The 19,383-nt window shown below is 34.6% G+C and overlaps 1 protein-coding gene across 1 annotated transcript in view; it reads left to right on the top strand.

The window, feature by feature from the left end:
• The window catches only part of SRFBP1 (serum response factor binding protein 1), a 52,965-nt gene that overhangs the window by 13,979 nt on the left and 19,603 nt on the right, over positions 1 to 19,383 (top strand). The window contains exon 4 of the mRNA XM_052643482.1: positions 11,545 to 11,616. Coding sequence (XP_052499442.1) covers positions 11,545 to 11,616 — 72 coding nt within the window. The remainder of the gene's footprint in view (positions 1 to 11,544; positions 11,617 to 19,383) is intronic.

Raw genomic sequence — 19,383 nt, 5'->3', positions numbered from 1 at the left:
TGGAGAATTCCATGGACTGTAGTAGTAGTCCATAGTCCATGGGGTTGCAAAGAGTCAGACATGACTGAGCAGCTTTCACTGTCACTTTCAAAACATACTTGAATGTAACATCCTATTGATACAGGTTCCTTAAGCTATTAACACTTAGAAATATAATTAAGAAATGAGTATGTATTTTGTTATCATATATGCCCTTGGAAAAGTTTACTTCAAATTTGAAGGTTCTAGAGAAACTACTTTGAAGGAATTCAAACTTACAATAACAAATAATGTGACTTTCTAGAGACTTTGAAAGATTGTTCCTTATGCTTTCAGTTAAAGATTGCTCTCTTTCTTAACACATGCCTATAACCCTTTTAGAACATCCCTATATCTTAGTCATAATTCTAAAATTACAGGGAAAGACTGCCTCAGGCACCTACAATTTCCGTAACAATTTCCCACCTTTTGATGCATTTTCTAGGTGCTACACTGTGGGGAATATTTGCTATGAGCTTATATAATTGTTCATTAAATTTGAGGTTTTGTTTGTTTCTTTGTTTCCCTAACTCTTTGTTGTTGGGTTAAGAAATCTAAAGTTGCAAAGGTATGTAGATTTAAAAAATTCAGGAGTAAAGTACATTTAATATATTCATACCAAGCTATAATTTTGTCCTCTTTTTGACATACATACTAAATAATAAAAAATAATACCTATATATTATCTCACCTTCTCTAATTGTTCTTATTCTCAACATGTTATTCTAAATATGGTGTTTAAGTATTTTGTTTACTCCCTATAAATTTGCCATGAAATAATGCCCATTTAAACAAATGTTTGGATTCCACTCAAAAATGGTCGACTTTTATCCCCAAAGCCAGCCATTTTGTTAGAAAATAATCTCTAGAATGAAAAAATCTGTTTACTCTGACTTGTTTTAGAATGCAGAATTGTTCTGTGTAGAGTCTCTGGGTTGATATAATTACTCTTATCTCATTTTCTCTGCCTGCCTCTTTGAACGTGACAGAAGTGAGTCATTTTATGTGCCAAGAACAGTTTAGATCAGGGGAAAGGAGGATAAAAGTGTCCTATTCTGTTTTCTAAAAAGTGTTTCTATTGTGAGAGATAAGGTGGTTTTAGAGTTTCATTTGACTAAATTATTTGATGATGTTTATGCTTAGTTACTATTTTTAAGTGAAATGCAAATGTTTGGACTGTCAAATTGTACAAGTTGTTTTTAGCACACTGAAATTGTAATTATTTTTCATATATAATTATTTTCATGTCTAATTTTCATATCTTGATGAAAATAATTTATAGTTGAAAGATGAATTCTGTTTTTAAAATACAAAACTTCAACTTTAAACATGAATGAAAGTCAAGTTGGCAGTATAATAGTCCTTTATCTGCTCACATCCCAAGACCCTCAGTAGATGCCTAAAATGGCAGATGGTATCCAATCCTATGGACTTCCCTGTTGGCTAGTATGGTAAAGAATCTGCCTGCAATGCAGGAGACCCAGATTTGATCCCTGTGTTGGGGAGATACCCTGGAGATGGGAACAGCTATCCACTCCAGTAATCTTGCTTGGAAAATTTCGTGGACAGAGGAGCCTGGCGGGCTGCAGTCCATGGTGTTGCAAAGAGTTGGACATGACTGAGTGACTGACAGTTTCAAACCAATCCTATAAATATTGTATGTTTTCCTAAATGTAAATACCTGCAGTAAAGTTTAGTTTACAGATTAGGCACAGTAAGAGATTAATAGTAACTAATAATAAAATGGCACAATTTTAAAGTAGACTGTAATAAAAGTTATGTGAATGTTGATCTCTCTCCTTTATCAGCCTCTTCAACTCTGCCAAAAATGTGGCAGAGGCTTCTTGATTGGCAAATGCAGCTTTCCAGTAATTTTTACATTTTTCAATCCAAACCTGTTACTGAATCTGTGTAATCGTCCCTTACTTGCAGTAAAGCGAGTGTCACCTGTTGCAGTAAGTCTTCCTGTAGGCTCAGTGCTTTCTGGTGCAGCCCACAGCTATCACTTGAAATGTGTTTTGTGTTCCTGTTGTCCATCCACAAATTTAGTGCCTTTTCCATTTTAACTAGGCACTTATCCATGATTTTTGCAGTTTGAGGCTCAGCAGCAAAACTAGCTTGAATTTCTTTTTTTTTTTTCATCATAATTTCATGGATGGAAAATTTGTTCTTACTGTGGATCTTACCAACCTCAATACAGGATTTATTATTATTATTATCAAGAACTTGCACGTTTTCACTTAAAGAAAGCACTTTACTGCTTCTCTTTGGCATATCCAAATTGCCAGTGCCACTGCTCCGAGGCTCTGTGATACCTCAGCAGTCAGTCTGATAGGAAATGGCTTCTGAATAACTAATGAGCATGAAACCTGGACAAACGGATAATTGATGTACCAGGCAGGACAGATCAAAATGGCACAAGATTTCATCACCCTACTCAGAGTGATGGCTCATGATTTAAAATTTATGAATTGTTTATTTCTGCAATTTTTTATTTTTGAACTGCCATTTACTGTGGGTAACTGAAACCGCAGAAACCAAAGCCACAGATAAGGGGCGAGTACTGTACTATTTGTTGATCTTTAGTAATGCTTTGAACTGGCTGCCAGCAAAAACCTGAAATTGGTAAAATTTTCTAATAGTAAACCTACTTTGTTTTGTTATATCATTCTCATGATAAGCAACCTAAGTTAGCTTTTCCTGTTGTCTACCAGACCAGATCTAATTCCTTGTGGGTATTAAAAGGTTTTTATCAGGTGGTCTCTCTCTTCCTGATCATTTTTGTCTGCATATTACAGTCAGCATTGTATCTCCTCCACATACTTTATACATTGTCCTGTTTTTAAGTTTCATGGGCTTTATTTGATAACAAGGCAGAATTCACCACCTCTTACCTGCTCTTTACAAAACTAGAGTGAATCATTTTCACAGCCTTCACCATCTTCTATAACAGTGGTTTTACTGGGGGAGGCAGGGGATAAATGCACAAAGATTCATGCCTGGGATGCATATCATAATGGATGGGAGGTTTGGCCAATTTGAGAAAGGTTCCCAGTAATTTGAGTATCTTTTTATTTTCCCACCATTGAGAGCTACAACACTGAGGAGAAGTTGCCCTGCTACTTCATCTTCATATGTATAGTTCTTAAGTGATAGTTTTTAACAGTCTATAGTTTAGTACATCTTCCCTAATGCTATGTCAGGTGATTTGCATGTTATTTTAAAAACTCTACTCTTTCTGGTTATTTGTATTTTTAAACAGCGCCTGATATTCTGCACAGTAGTAACATGTTTCAGATATTAATGTGCACATCTATTATAAACAGATATTTGAAGAGATAATAGCAAAGCACCATTAAATTTTTCTAATCAAAATGAAGATAGATCTCTATCAAAGTTGTTTGGTAACGTTTTGTTTCTTTTTCTTATTTTCCGTCTAATGCTAATGTTTGAGATTTTATTATTGAAGAATTTTGGATTTAAGAATTTTAATTTCAAAAGTTGAACTAAAATCAACAGTAAGTTGGTAACTTTTAAAATGCAGAAAGGTGTAATTCTAACAGTGAAGAAAAATAAAGCCATTTGCATTATTTCTTGAAATTTTTAACAGGTTGGATTGATACTGTTTTTGTACCATTAACTAATTTGTGTCCTTGAGTCTGTTTCTTCACCTTAAAATTTGAAATAATTCCTGTCTGAACTATTTGCTGTAGGGATTAAATAAAATATGCCACATCAGTGTTCCTAGTACTATACTAGGAACATTTAATTTTTCAAGATTTTGAATGTCTGTAGTCTTTTACTCCATATAATTTGCATGGATGAAATATTATTTGAGATAGCCATTGTCTTCAATACCATTTTTTTAAAGGTAGGCCAAAACTATTCAGTGACAGAGAGTTTCTGAACCAGAGGTCTTTTGGAGACGTAGCATACCACACAGTCCATCATCATTGTCCATGTTGCCTTATGACTTTAGACTAGTGCAGAAATCATTCTTATTCTTTGACTTTGTACTGTAGGATCCAAAAAATGAAAGTTTTGCCTAATATGGTTAGAACTGTACTTTGCCTGAAGAGTTTGCACATTTTTATAATGACTTCAGAACCATCCAGATGGCCAAAGTACTTTACTTCAGCTCAACAAAAATGTACTGGGTCTGTACTTTGTATGCCAAATACTGTGCTAATTTACAGGTATATAGAAATCAGTATGGCATTTGCCCTTGAGAAGCTTGTAGTCTGATGAGAGACATGGACATGTAAACAGTTTCAGTACAGTGTATTGAATACAATACACTAGAATACAGTACATCTACTGGTAGATGTATTGGAGGAGCACCACTTAGTACTGCTTTGAGGACTCAAGAAAAACTGCCTGTAATATGAAACTGACTCTTAAAAAGTGACTGACTGTAACTTCACAGGTTAGAGAATGGAGACTTGAATTTATATGGCGTTATTGTGCTTTATTATTTGAATTTATAAAGGAAGTACTTGTAGGATCAAGAGTTACAAAGTTTTTAGAGTATTTTACTAGTTTGCCTAAATGAAGTTATGTTATCTGTGATAATGATGTAGATTCACATCTCAGTGTAGTCATGGATAAAGATTCATGGGGTTTTTTGTTTTTAACTTAGAAAATTAAAAAATAACAAATGTGAGTGAAAGACATAGTTATAAGTGTACTCTCTTGTAGTTCATTCAGCTCCTGAGCAAGAGCAGTGTTTACTAGCAGGTCTGGTATATATTATACCCAATACTGAGATAACAGATACTTAGTTTAACAATTTATAATGCCTAATAGGTAAAAATAACTTCAGTATCTATTCTGTTAACAAGTATTTCTGAACACTTACCAAATGACATGCCCTTTTCTAGGCACTTAAAATACACCTGATGCTCCTCAAGTAAGAGGAGTGCTGAGGTCTGCTCATTAGATTTAGCAGTTTGGAGATTAGTGAAAACAAAAGAGATTGATGGGGATATTTGTGTTAAAAGTCTGCTTGAAGTGGCTTTAGGAGAAAAAGAGCATTTGGAGATAGCAAAAATTGGCAAGTATTATGATTAGGGTGGCTATATGACTAGATTTCCCTGGTGTTGTGGTAATCATCACTTGTCCCAGCATTATTTTTAATAGAGCCTCATTTCACTCTCAAATGGGTACTGGTTTAAACAACTAATTATATGGTCAGTGTGGTTATAATTCTTTGCTGTCATTATTCTTTTGACACCCAAATTTGACCAGTAGTATCCTTTCTAAGCTGCCTTTTATGAGTTTTTGAGAGAACCCAATTTTCTTTCCTGGTGTAACAAAATGTTGCATGGATTATACTTTTTTCTGCCTTAGATTCTAATCAGCCATGTCTCTAAGAAGCCTTGCTTCATTTCAGTGACACTCAGAAACAAAGAGTTGAAACATTAATAGATCTTGATTGGGGAGAGAGAGAGTGAGAAAGTTAGGTGACTGGTTAGAGAAAGGCATTTTGCAATAAAAAATTTTAAAGCACACAGCAAAGATACTGGGGTGGGAGAATAGGAAACTTATTCAGGGAATTCTGTGTAAAGCTGAATGAATGCATATAAGACTTATGGAAAAAGAGTATTATAGTGTTAGAAAGAGGCACCGAGACCAGATAATGAAAGGATTTCAACACCAGAATAAAGGTTTCGGGCTTCTTTCTGTATTCAAGACAGTGACATAATGGTCCTTGGAATTACTGGTTGTGGAGGCAGGAAACTCAGTTACGTTATTATAACCCACACAATCCATAATGAAGTTCTGATTCTGTGGGTAAAATAATGGTAATCCAAAGGAGGGAACTAAATTCAACAGACACCACAGCAGAGTAGTGGAAAGGGGGATGGGGAGCATAGCAGAGGCATGACGAGGAGACCCGCAGTATCAGATGACTCTGAGCTGTCTAACCTGAGTAGCAGAGGCTGGAGATGCCATTAAATGCCATAGATAACACAAGACTAGGTAAAGGACAAAGACAGAGGTGTTTTATTTGGAAAAATCCCTTGGCGATATGATGACAGAGTATAACCTTATTGAAGTTGCATCTGGTACTGTGTTTAGGAGACAGTAGAACAGTATTTAGGAAATAGGGTTTTTGTTGTCACTGAAGGGTAACCATAATGACATTCCCATCTGTGGAAAAGCATGAATTTGGATGTCAATAGCTCTCTCACGAGTTATTTCAGATTCTTTATTTCAGAGAAATGCATTTATTGCTTCATTTCCAAATAGACAAAAAATATGTCCAAGAATCCAGACTTTTCTTGGCACCTTGTAACTCCCTGGTATTAGAGATTAACCTCTCATAATCTAAGATATCATGTTCCAGTTTTAATCATATTTTGGAAAGTACAAACATGTTTTATATTTTATTACATTAGAAGCCCAACCTTAATGAGAGTCTCTTGGAATTAAAAGCATCAGCTTGATTAATGCTTTCAAGTTATTTTTTGTCTTAGTGTCCCTCTCCACAGCCTGATATAGAATAGTTTGGTTGCAAACATACTTTCCCCACTCAGCCAGAGACAACGTTACACTAGTTTTATGTTTAGTTATGAGTTGGTATATTCATTTGTTCAAACGAAAGCCTTTGGAGAGAAAAAAAGACAAGGAGATAGCCAAATAATCAAAATTTGAGATTAGCTAATTCCCACTGAGTTTGCTCTTTTGAGTATAAGCAAAGCCGTAGCATCTGGCACTGTGGAATAAGGAACTGAAGTATTCTGCTGGGTCTGGTTATTAGTGAATGGCTATCTTTAATGTGGGAAACTTGAGCAATGTTAGTTTAAATTAATGAGTTTCTTAAACTTTATTGGCTTCTCATTTTCTCTTTTTAAAATTGAATGGTTGAGGGTCCCCAAGGTTGAATGATTCACTGGAAGGATTCACAGGACTCAAGAAAAACACACAAAACAACTTTTATACTCAGAATAACAGTTTATTTATACTCAAGGATACAGATTAAAATCAGCAAAAGGAAGAGGCCCATGAGGGAAGTCTAGGAAAAATCAGGCATAAGCCTGTAGATGCCCTCAGCCAGTATAGTGTGGTTGCATGGACACACTCCTAGCAGAAATGTATGACAACACTTGCAAAGTGTTGCCTACCAGGGAAGCTCACTTGAGCCTTGGTGTCAGGAGTTTTATTGGGAGCCAGTCACATAGACATGAATCACCTGCATGACTCCTCTCTACTATGCAGACTCCAACTCCCCAGAGTGAAGACATAGCCATCATAAATCACATTACTAGGGTAAACTACCTGATCATCTTTGTAAGCCTGTGGCCCAAGGGCTCAGAACTTAATTCCTAGGAACTGGCCAAAGGCCAGTCCTGAAGAAGTTAGGCCTTCTCAGGAATGTGCAGTGGGAGCAGCCCAGGCCTGCTGACTTAACCCTTTCCTGCACAGGTGGAGAATTATGTGATAGCTGAAGTCCCTTATAATTCTGATGTTTTATAAACAGAGTAGTAACTCATATGTTGTTAAGTAGTTAATGCTTTATTTCATCTTTAAGAAGGCTTAGATAATCATAGCTATTTGAAACTTGAAATAAAAGAAACAAGTTATGCTGATGCTAGAAAACAAAGCTGAATTGAATGTCAAAAACCAAAAAAATGTGTCTTATACAAGTCAAAACAAACCCTGCTCACTAATGAATAAGCTTACAAGTCAGAAGATGAACATTAAGGAAATTAAGGAAGTGAACATTAAGGGAATCTATGGAGGAAAAATTACTTAGGCCCAGTTTCAGAAGCTTAAGTTCATTTAGCATTTGATTAGCAAATTATTGATATTTTTAATTTCTCAAGCACTTATGATAAATTTAGACATCTTTTTTAGTGAAAAATTTTTGCAGCATTTTTGTACAGTTGTTTAAAATTGCGCAAGTTTTACTTGTCTAGTATAATGTTAGTCTCTCACTCATTTTAAACTTGTTTAGTGAAGTATTCAGTATTTAACACCTGTTACATAGTTCCGATATCTTCATTTTCCCATTGTTTTCTCCATGTTTTTCTAATTGAGAATAGTTTTGCATTTTAATATTGTCATTTGTTTTCCCTTTTAATGTGCTTAGGTCATATTTAAAATTTCTTTGATTTAAAAGTGTTCAACATTTTCTTTTCATAAGTTGAAATATACCTAGGCATTTTTTTTCCCCCAGAGTCCATAATGTATGACTTTGGTATAAAATTTGCAAATTACCATCTGTAATAATGCATCTTGTTCTGCATTTAAAGTTGCAGAATTTTTTGAAATGGTTAAATTCAACTTAAAATAGAGAAAGCTCTAAAATTTAAGAAAAATACTTTTATCTGGAAAAAGATACTAGAATTAGTTTTATATAAAAGAAAGCTAAGTGTTCCTGTCTTAGTCATTTTACTTATCATTAACCCCAAATACTATAAATGGCATAGTGTAAAATTATCATATAAGCACTGAAATGATGTCTTTTCTCTCACATTTTTACTGGTATTTTCTTAACCATGTTGAGGGCTTCCCTGGTGGCTCAGACATTGATGAATCCGCCTGCAATGCATGAGACCCGAGTTTGATCCCTATGTCAGAAAAATCTCCTGGAAAAGGGAATGGCACAGTCTTCTTGCCTGGAGAATTCTATGGACAGAGGAGCCTGGTGGACTACAGTTCATGGGTTGCAAAGAGTTGGACACGATTAAGTGACTAACACTATGTTTAAGTCCAGTGCATGAGGGGATCATACGACCTTTCTACACTGAGTATGTATAATGTTTTTGGAATAGGAACAGAGCTGTTGTGTAAAAGTGTCTTTTCCTGGGTCTAGAAATGAATCTTAATTTTTGAGTTGGTATGAAGTCTTTTCTTTTATGGCACCTACCTGGCTTATTAGCTAGTGTGGTTTCCTGGCCATTCACAATATATCTATATGTTTCAGTGAGTTCTTAAGTAGTATTTAGCCTTTTCCTGCTATACCTAAAAATTAAGGTAGTGTAGAATACTTTTGAGCAGTAATGTTCTACTTTGAAACAAATACTCTAGTGGGTCCTTGTAGTTTTTTCTATTATTTGTCTTTTCTTTGCTTTTCTAAAGAAAAAGCCCACATTGGCATCTAAAAATTCTTTGGAAATTCTGAATTTGACTTTTCTGTTGATAAGAGACTTTACTGACCTCTCACTGAGGAATAAGCATTTTAAATTTCTTCGCCCTGGTCCACTTCTGTTGAATAAATGTGTCATTGTACTAGGATCAGATACTCAAAGATGAGTAAGAAACCGTTCTCACCCTTGAAAAACTTATACTCTAGGCTCTTCATTCCATTTTCCCATCAAGAAAATGAAAGACAAGATTAACACAAGCATAAATTATTCCCCAAATTTTTTATGTAGTTCCTTGGACCTTTTGACCAGATGGCTTACTGCCTAACCATGTTCAAGCTAGCTTCTTCCCATGTACTTGAAGTGGAAGTGTTCCCAAGATGCTGGTTAGATTATACATCAATTTCTGAATAGCTAGCCTGAAAGCTGAAATTGTTGAAACTCTTTCATGACCAAGCCTCTAAATACCACTTGTCTTTTAGAGTTCTCTACTTTTTACCTAAATGAGGGCTTTTTGGAGTTTTATGTACAAAGCTTGCAATCTTACATGCTTTCCAAACTCTTATGGGAAGCCATTCATTTATAATGAAGAAAGTAGCTGAATTGTCAGGTGAGGTACTACAGCCACAACTTCCCATCCCATTTACTGCAGTAAAAAATTCCCATCATCCAAGGCATTCTTTGAAAACTATGGATTACTTCAGATCTTGTATAAAAAAAAAAAAATTATACTATTCCCTGTAGCTTATATTACTGATCTGTTAGGCCCTAGTGAATTTTGCTATAGCAACTGGCTTTCATAATCAATTTGAAGGATAATTTATTCTTACAATATGAGTAAATTGAGTTTTGTGGCTAGATTATAATCTATCATTAGAACTACTAAATCCAAACCAAGAATAATGAAAATGGTTTCTTAAGACTTCTTCCTTTAAAAGTATATTAGATATACTGAGTCAGAATGGATACAGATTTAGAATTTGGAGCAACAATTCGAAAGTCTTGGCAGTTTACCATGAATTTCACAAGTAGACTGCATAGCTGACTTAGAAGAATTGAGAAAGGCTGTCAGTTAGATTTCATCTTATCTTCTAAAGGAATACTAACATTTGAGGTGCTGCTCTCCATTTGGAGTAACATATCAAAGAGTCTTTTCTGAAAGGCAGTTCCTGATCTTTTCTGAATAAAACTATAGGGAAGAAAGAATAACTTCATAATTTATATTTTATTACCAAATGAACTGCTTGATTTATTAAATTCCTCAGTGTCTAATTAGGATAGTTCTGAACCAAAATTCTAGTTATGGCATAGCATTTCTATTTATACAGTGTTACTTAAGCACCATTTAAAAATTTTGTATGATGTCATAGGAGATATGGTTATATTTAAAATTAAGTTAAAAATGAATTGACCCAAAACACTGAATTATGCTATTGTTGATGTTCATTGACTAAGTCGTGTCCAACTCTTTGCGACCCATGAACTGCAGAACACCAGGCTTCCTTGTTCTTCACTATCTCCAGGCGTTTGCTGAAAATGTGCATTGAGTCAGCGTTGCCATGCATTGGTCACTTAAGAAGGCTTTCTTACATCTCCTTGCTGTTCTCTGGAACTCTGCATTCAGTTGGGTATATCTTTTCTCCTTTGCCTTTCACTTCTCTTATCTCTCAGTGGTTATCTCAGGCAACCACTTTGACTTCTTGAATTTCTTTTTTCTTGGGGATGATTTTGGCCATCACCTCCTGTTCAATGTTATGAACCTCCGTCCATAGTTCTTCATACACTCTGTCTACCAGATCTAGTCCCTTGAATCTATACATTACCTCCACTGTATAAGCGTAAGCAATTTAAGTCATACCTGAATGAGCTTGTGGTTTTCCCTGCTTTCTTCAATTTGAGCCTGAATTTTACAATAAGGAGCTGATGATGTTAGCCACAGTTAGCTCCAGGTCTTGTTTTTCCTGACTGTATAGAGCTTCTCCATCTTCGATTGCACAGAATAGAATCAGTCTGATTTTGGTACTGACGATTCCTTAGTGGAATGCATGTCAAACTTAAACTCTGAAAGAAGCTTGTAGAAGGATATATAATAAAATTATAATTATGTAAACACTGCCAGTAATTTTATTTACTTTTCTTTGTTTTTCTGTGTTTCTTAGCTTTCTAAAATGAAAGATTAATCCTTTCCAGAGTAGAAAAATATTTGTGGTTTAGATTTTTTTATATCAAGGATTACAATTAAGTATTTCTCTGTAAATATGGGCTTTTCTTTATAAATTGATAGAATTTCCAGTGTCCTGAAATATCATTAAATTAAGTAATCATTTCTTTAAATAACAGTCCTTGAAAGCAAAACACAGGAAGAAATTCAACTCATAATATAATGACAGTTTAAAGTTAGGCTCATAACTAAAATTAGTTTACTCTTTTACAGGAGTTGAAACCTGATGTAGTAACTAAATCTGCTCTTGGTGAAGATATCAACTTTGAAAAAATCTGCAAAAAGGTAATTTTGCAGTAAGTTAAATTTCTTTTGGGAACAGTTCCATATTTATATTCTTGACCTCATTTTTTCTTTTAACTTTTTTTCCTTGAATAAACCAGTTACTATTAGTGTATGATGATTTTCCCTATTTGAGCTCTACTGTTGCTACCAAAAAAATTTTTATGATAACTAATGAATTTTACTTTATTCTTACATCACACCTCCAGAGACCTTAAAAGGTATGTTGAAGTTAATGTGGCATTTGTGTGCTAGATTGCAATTAGTCTGTTAATCTTATTATTTAGAACAAAGATTTTTTATTTTTTCCAAATACTAGTTTTTATAAATAGTTAATCTCTACATTTATCCTATGGAAATTATTTCTACCCCCTTTTTATAAGTAAGGAAATTGAAGCTCAGGAAGTAAGAAGTGAGCTAAGTAAGAGTACACCACTGTTAGGTTCACAGTTACTTACATGGACTTTTACACAGATCTTCTGCCCCTTGCGTTTGCTACACTTGCTTCTTGCTTTTCCCTCTTTTTCATTTCTGCCCACTCTGCTGAAGCCTACATAACAGTTCCACCAGGGAACAGTTTTGAATTAACTGACTTTTGTAATGATTGATTTTCTATTTTCACTTTTATTCACGTTTGCTATAATCTGTATTATTTCTTCCACTTGCATTTGTGTGTTCTTGCTCTTTCCTCTGGTTTCTTAATTTAGAAGCTTAAATTACTAATTTAGACATTTCTTTTTTTTTCTTCGAATATAAACATTTAATGCAATAAAATTCCCTCTAAGCACTGCTTTAGCTACATCTTATAAATATGATATATTGTATTTTATTTTCTTTGATTTTAAAATGTTTTAAATTTTCCCTTAAAACTTCACCTTTAACCTATGGTTTAATTAGATGGATATTGTTTAATTTCTGAACAGTTAGAGGGTTTGAAGTACCTTTTTGTTTTCTTTATGATCCATGAGCATAGTTTTCATGATTGTTATTCTTTTAACTTTAGTATTTATGTTATTTGTTCAGAGTATGGCTTATCTTGGTGAATATTTCATATGCACTTGATAACAATATTATTATATTGAGATCAGTGTCCTGTAAATGTCACTTAAGTCAAACTGATTGATGGTGTTGTACAGATGATTTACAGCTTTACTGACTTTCTGCCTGCTTGTTTTATTGATTACTAGGAGAGATGTGTTGGAATCTACAACTATAAATGGCAGTTTTCCTATTACAGCTTTAAGAAAAAAAAATACTCTTAACTCCACATTTATGTACACTAGTACTCATTTCTCTGCAATTAATTGATATTAAACATTAGAATTTTAAAACATTTTATCGTAAGAAGGCCAGAAAATGAAAGCTTGTTGTATGTTTGAGGAAAGGGAACATTTGTTTTTGTTGTTATGGTCCTTGTCAGGAAAGCAACACCAAAAAGTCAGCATGATTTTACAGCTTCTTTATTTTGATTCTACCTGACTCTACAGTAAATATTCTTACTTCATAGCATTCATTTATAGAAAGGAAAAAAATTTAGTTCTATAATACTTTTTTACTTGGTGTATATGTTTCTGACAAAAATAATGACATGTTAAATAGAATAGTGGTAATTGTATAAAAATATGGTAGAATGTATTTGTTTTCTCTTGAGAGTTTAAAAAAATAATAATTTAAGGTTTTTACCAGAATAAATTTTTCTCATTTTCTTGTTGCTGCACCCTAAGAGTATCTCAGTAATATTTAATCTATGATGGGAATAAAAACCAATTTATTTTTGTTGCCTAATATTATGTTTCCATTTAAATTTCAGCACTGAAGCTTGACAGTATTTTTTAATTGGAACTTGAAAATATCCAAAATAATATATCTTTATCTTTTTTTCTTTGAACTTTTCAATCTGATTATTTTCACTTGGAAGGTTACTGTTAGTTAATGTATGTGTAGTGTTTGTAAAATCAGGTTTCTTTAGTGCATCTTATTTCATTTACAACCTTTTGTTTAACCTTCCGGTGTGTGAAATGTCATCCTAAAAAAATGGGTCTGTATTCGCTTATCATTTATATTTTCTAAATAGTAAATTCATTTGCATATCACTAGATTTATAGTTAAGAGATGTATCATAAACACGTAGAAAGTTTGGATCAAACTGGAATGTTGTCAAGCAAAAAAAAAAAATTCATTACATTTCTGCCCTTTCAGTACCTTCCTCCAAATGAAAGGAAGGAAAGGGAGGTAGAGAAGAACAAAGGAAGACGGTTCTGTTTTATAGGTCTTGATGGAACCCTTGAGGATTTAGAGCCAAGGGAAATTGCCTTGCTTAAGAATGGTTTCAGATTCCTCCTGAGCTATTTGATTTCAACTATTTTGTTACTGTTTTATTTCATTTATGATATTCTTCCCATTGAATTAATGTTCTTCTGTATCAAATATGTTAATAAGTTAGCTGAGTGTCATGGAGAGAAGACTGATTGGTTTGCCACAGGAAGGGAAGTTAATTAAAGATGACCAAAGAGGTAGTATAAGGCTATTACATAGAGCTTATACATTTGAAGCTGTCTGACCATCAGAATAGAGCAGAACAAGCTGATCTGTGTAACTCCTTAGAGCTTGCTTAGTTCTTCCATATACACTAGTATCTCAGTTGATCTTACAACATTAATTTCAAGTGTAAACATTCATGTGTATACATGCATGTGTGTACGTGTGTGTAGTAATACTAGTAGTATCTTCATTTTCCAAATTCAGAAATGGTTAGAAAGATTAAGTAGCCAGTTAATATTTGTATGAGAGTTTTAAAACTATAGAGTTTGGGCACTAGAACTGTGACATTTCCAGACAATTATTGCCAGAATTTCAAGGACTTCTCAAATCCAAATGTCTGTTATAGGCAGAACAGTTGGCCAGGCACTATGGAAAAAAGGAAGGGAATAGAACATAGTTATTTTAAAGGATAAGAGGAAGCAAATTAATATTTGCTAACATCTACTAGTAGCTGACTTGTTAGATACTTTATATACATTAGCTTTCTCATTAAGATGATAATAATCTCATTTAACAGATGAGACAGTGGGCCCAGAAAGGTCAAAATATACCTGTGGTCAATCAGTAGGAAATGTTAGATCCAAGGTTTAGATCTAACCAGAGTCTCTGCCTGCAAAATGAAATTTTAGGACAAAAGGATATAATAAGTCTCTCTATATAAAAGCATTTTGGAATCATGGGATTTTCAGAGTTTAATGAATACAGAAAAATCTCCTGTTCTTCTAAATGTGGACTCTAAGCCCTTTACTTGTCACAATTCTTCTGATTCAACTAAAAGGACTGTTTCTTTTTATATTTCTAAATGTTTTTAATAAATACAAATATGAATGTGTTGACTTCTATCTTTCTTTTTTTTTTAGTTTTTTGAATGTTGAGTGTTTTTAATATAAATTTATTTATTTTAATGGAGGTTAATTACTTTACAATATTGTATTGGTTTTACCATACATCAACATGAATCTGCAACAGGTATACATGTGTTCCCCATCCTGAACCCCCCACCCTCCTCCCTCCCCGTACCATCCCTCTGGGTCGTCTCAGTGCACCAGCCCCAAGCATCCAATATCATGCATCGAACCTGGACTGGCGATTCATTTCATATATGATATTATACATGTTTCAATGCCATTCTCCCAAATCATCCCACCCTCTCCCTCTCCCACAGAGTCCAAGACTGTTCTATACATCTGTGTCTGTTTTGCTGTCTCGCATACAGGGTTATCGTTACCATCTTTTTAAATTCCATATATATGCATTAGTATACTGTATTGGTGTTTTTTCTTTCTGGCTTACTTCACTCTGTATAATCGGCTCCAGTTTCATCCACCTGATTAGAACTAATTCAAATGTATTCTTTTTTAATGGCTGCATAATACTCCGTTGTGTATATATACCACAGCTTTCTTATCCATTCATCTGCTGATGGACATCTAGGTTTCCATGTCCTGGCTATTATAAACAGTGCTGTGATGAACATTGGGGTACACGTGTCTCTTTCAATTCTGGTTTCCTCGGTGTGTATGCCCAGTAGTGCGATTGTTCTATTTCCAGTTATTTAAGGAATCTCCACACTCTTCTCCATAGTGGCTGTACTAGTTTGCATTCCCACCAACAGTGTAAGAGGGTTCCCTTTTCTCCACACCCTCTCCAGCATTTACTGCTTGCAGACTTTTGGATCGCAGCCATTCTGACTGGCGTTAAATGGTACCTCATTGTGGTTTTGATTTGCATTTCTCTGATAATGAGTGATGTTGAGCATCTTTTCATGTGTTTGTTAACCACCTGTATGTCTTCTTTGGAGAAATGTTTATTTAGTTCCTTGGCCTATTTTTTGATTGGGTTGTTTATTTTTCTGGAATTGAGCTGCAGGAGTTGCTTATATATTTTTGAGATTAGTTGTTTGTCAGTTGCTTCATTTGCTATTATTTTCTTCCATTCTGAAGGCTGTCTTTTCACCTTGCTTATAGTTTCCTTTGTTGTGCAGAAGCTTTTAAGTTTAATTAGGTCCCATCAAATCAATAAAATTAGAAATGAAAATGGAGAGATCACAACAGATAACACAGAAATATAAAGGATCATAAGAGACTACTATCAGCAATTATATGACAATAAAATGGACAACGTGGAAGAAATGGACAAATTCTTAGAAAAGTACAACTTTCCAAAACTGAACCAGGAAGAAATAGAAAATCTTAACAGACCCGTCACAAGCACAGAAATTGAAACTGTAATCAGAAATCTTCCAGCAAACAAAAGCCCAGATCCAGATGGCTTCACAGCTGAATTTTACCAAAAATTTCAAGAAGAGCTAACACCTGTCCTACTCAAACTCTTCCAGAAAATTGCAGAGAAAGGTAAACTTCCAAACTCATTCTATGAAGCCACCATCACCCTAATACCAAAACCAGACAAAGATGCCACCCAAAAAAAAAAACTATGGGCCAATATCACTGATGAACATAGATGCAAAAATCCTTAACAAAATTCTGGCAATCAGAATCCAACAACACATTGAAAAGATCATATACCATGACCAAGTGGGCTTTATCCCAGGGATGCAAGGATTCTTCAATATCCACAAATCAATCAATGTAATTCACCACATTAACAAATTGAAAAATAAAAGCCATATGATTATCTCAACAGATGCAGAGAAAGCCTTCGACAAAATTCAACATCCATTTATGATAAAAACTCCAGAAGGCAGGAATAGAAAGAACATACCTCAATATAATAAAAGCTATATATGACAAACCCACAACAAACATTATCCTCAGTGGTAAAAAACTGAAAGCATTTCCCCTAAAGTCAGGAACAAGACAGGGTTGCCCACTTTCACCATTACTGTTCAACATAGTTTTGGAAGTTTTGGCCACAGCAATCAGAGCAGAAAAAGAAATAAAAGGAATCCAGATTGGAAAAGAAGAAGTAAAACTCTCACTGTTTGCATATGACATGATCTTCTACATAGAAAACCCTAAAGACTCCACCAGAAAATTACTAGAGCTAATCAATGAATATAGTAAAATTGCCAGGATATAAAATCAACACATGGAAATCCCTTGCATTCCTATACACTAATAATGAGAAAATGGAGAAATTAAGGAAACAATTCCATTCACCATTGCAACAAAAAGAATAAAATACTAAGGAATATATCTACCTAAAGAAACTAAAGACCTATATATAGAAAACTATAAAACACTGATGAAAGAAATCAAAGAGGACACTAATAGATGGAGAAATATACCATGTTCATGGATCAGAAGAATCAATATAGTGAAAATGAGTATACTACCCAAAGCAGTCTACAGATTCAATGCAATGCCTATCAAGCTACCAATGGTATTTTTCACAGAGCTAGAACAAATAATTTCACAATTTGTATGGAAATACAAAAAGCCTTGAATAGCCAAAGCAATCTTGAGAAAGAAGAATGGAACTGGAGGAATCAACCTGCCTGACCTCAGGCTCTACTACAAAGCCACAGTCATCAAGACAGTAAGGTACTGGCACAAAAACAGAAATATAGATCAATGGAACAAAATAGAAAGCCCAGAGATAAATCCACACACATATGGACCCCTTATCTTTGACAAAGGAGGCAAGAATATACAATGGATTAAAGACAATCTCTTTAATAAGTGGTGCTGGGAAAACTGGTCAACCACTTGTAAAAGAATGAAACTAGATCACTTTCTAACACCATACACAAAAATAAACTCAGAATGGATTAAAGATCTAAATGTAAGACCAGAAACTGTAAAACTCCTAGAGGAGGACATAGGCAAAACACTCTCTGACATACATCACAGCAGGATCCTCTATGACTTCTATCTTTAGGTAAAACCTAGAATTGAAGTCGAGTTAATGTTAAAAGTACTGCTACTAGCTTTCTACCTGTATGAGTTCCTTTAGTCAATTTGATTTCTATTTTTAACTGATGGAAGACTGCTGTACTATGATGTTTCGGTTTCTGCCATAAGCAGCACATTACAATCTATTCATGCTGTTTCTGGCAGAAACCAACACATCATTGTGTATATATATACCCTGCCTCTTGAGCCTCCCTCCACTCACTCCAACTCATCCCTCTAGGTCATCACAGACCACCAGGCTGAGCTCCCTGTATTTATAACAATTTCCCATTAACTGTTTGTGTCACGATAGATGATACACATGATAGTATCAATATATATACAAGACAACAAGTGTGGACACAAGTCTATTCTGTACTAGGTTTTTCAGTACCATTTTTCTAGACTCCATGTATGTGTGTTAATATATGATTCTTGTTTTTCTCTTTCTGGCTTACTTTACTCCGTATAAGAGGCTCTAAGTTCATCCACCTCCTCACTACAGCTGGCTCAAATTTGTTCCCTTTATGGCTGAGGAATGTTTCATTGTATTTATGGTACCACATCTTCTTTATCCATTCATCTGTCGATGGATGTCTAGTTTGCTTCCATGTCCTGCTGCTGCTGCTGCTAAGTCGCTTCAGTCGTGTCTGACTCTGTGCAACCCCATAGACGGCAGCCCACCAGGCTCCCCCATCCCTGGGATTCTCCAGGCAAGAACACTGGAGTGGGTTGCCATTTCCTTCTCCATGTCCTAGCTATTATAAATATTGTTGCAGTGAACATTGGGGTACATGTGTCTTTTAGAATTGTGTTTTTCTCAGGGTATATGCCCAGGAGTGGTATTGCTGGAACATATGGTAGATTTATTTATAGTTTTTTTAAGGAATGTCCATACTGTTTCCCATAATGCAGAAGGATTCCCTTTTCTCCACACCGTCTCCAGCATTGATTGTAGATTTTTTGGTGATGACCAATCTGACTGGTGTGAGGTGATGCCTCATTGTAGTTTTGATTTGCATTTCACTAATAATAAGTGATATAGAGCATCTTTTCATGTGTTTATTAGCCACCTCTATATTTTGTTTGTGGAGACATGTCTGTTTAGGTCTTCTGCCCATTTTTGATTGGGTTGTTAGTTTTTCTGATATTGAGCTGTATAAGCTGCTTATATATTTTGGAGACTAATCCTTTGTCATTGCTTCATTTGCAGTTATTTTCTCCCATTCTGAGTTGTCTTTTCATCTTGTTTATGGCTTTCTTTGCTGTGCAAAAGCTTTGAAGTTTTATTAGGTCCCATTTGTTTATTTTTGTTTTATTTCCATTAATCAAGGAGGTGGGTCAGAGAAAATATTGCTGTGATTTATGTCAG

The sequence above is a fragment of the Budorcas taxicolor genome, chromosome 7 (assembly GCF_023091745.1).
Source record: "Budorcas taxicolor isolate Tak-1 chromosome 7, Takin1.1, whole genome shotgun sequence".
Lineage (NCBI taxonomy): Eukaryota > Metazoa > Chordata > Mammalia > Artiodactyla > Bovidae > Budorcas > Budorcas taxicolor.
The sequence above is the reverse complement of the archived record's forward strand: the minus strand, read 5'-3'. Positions and strand labels throughout refer to the sequence as shown.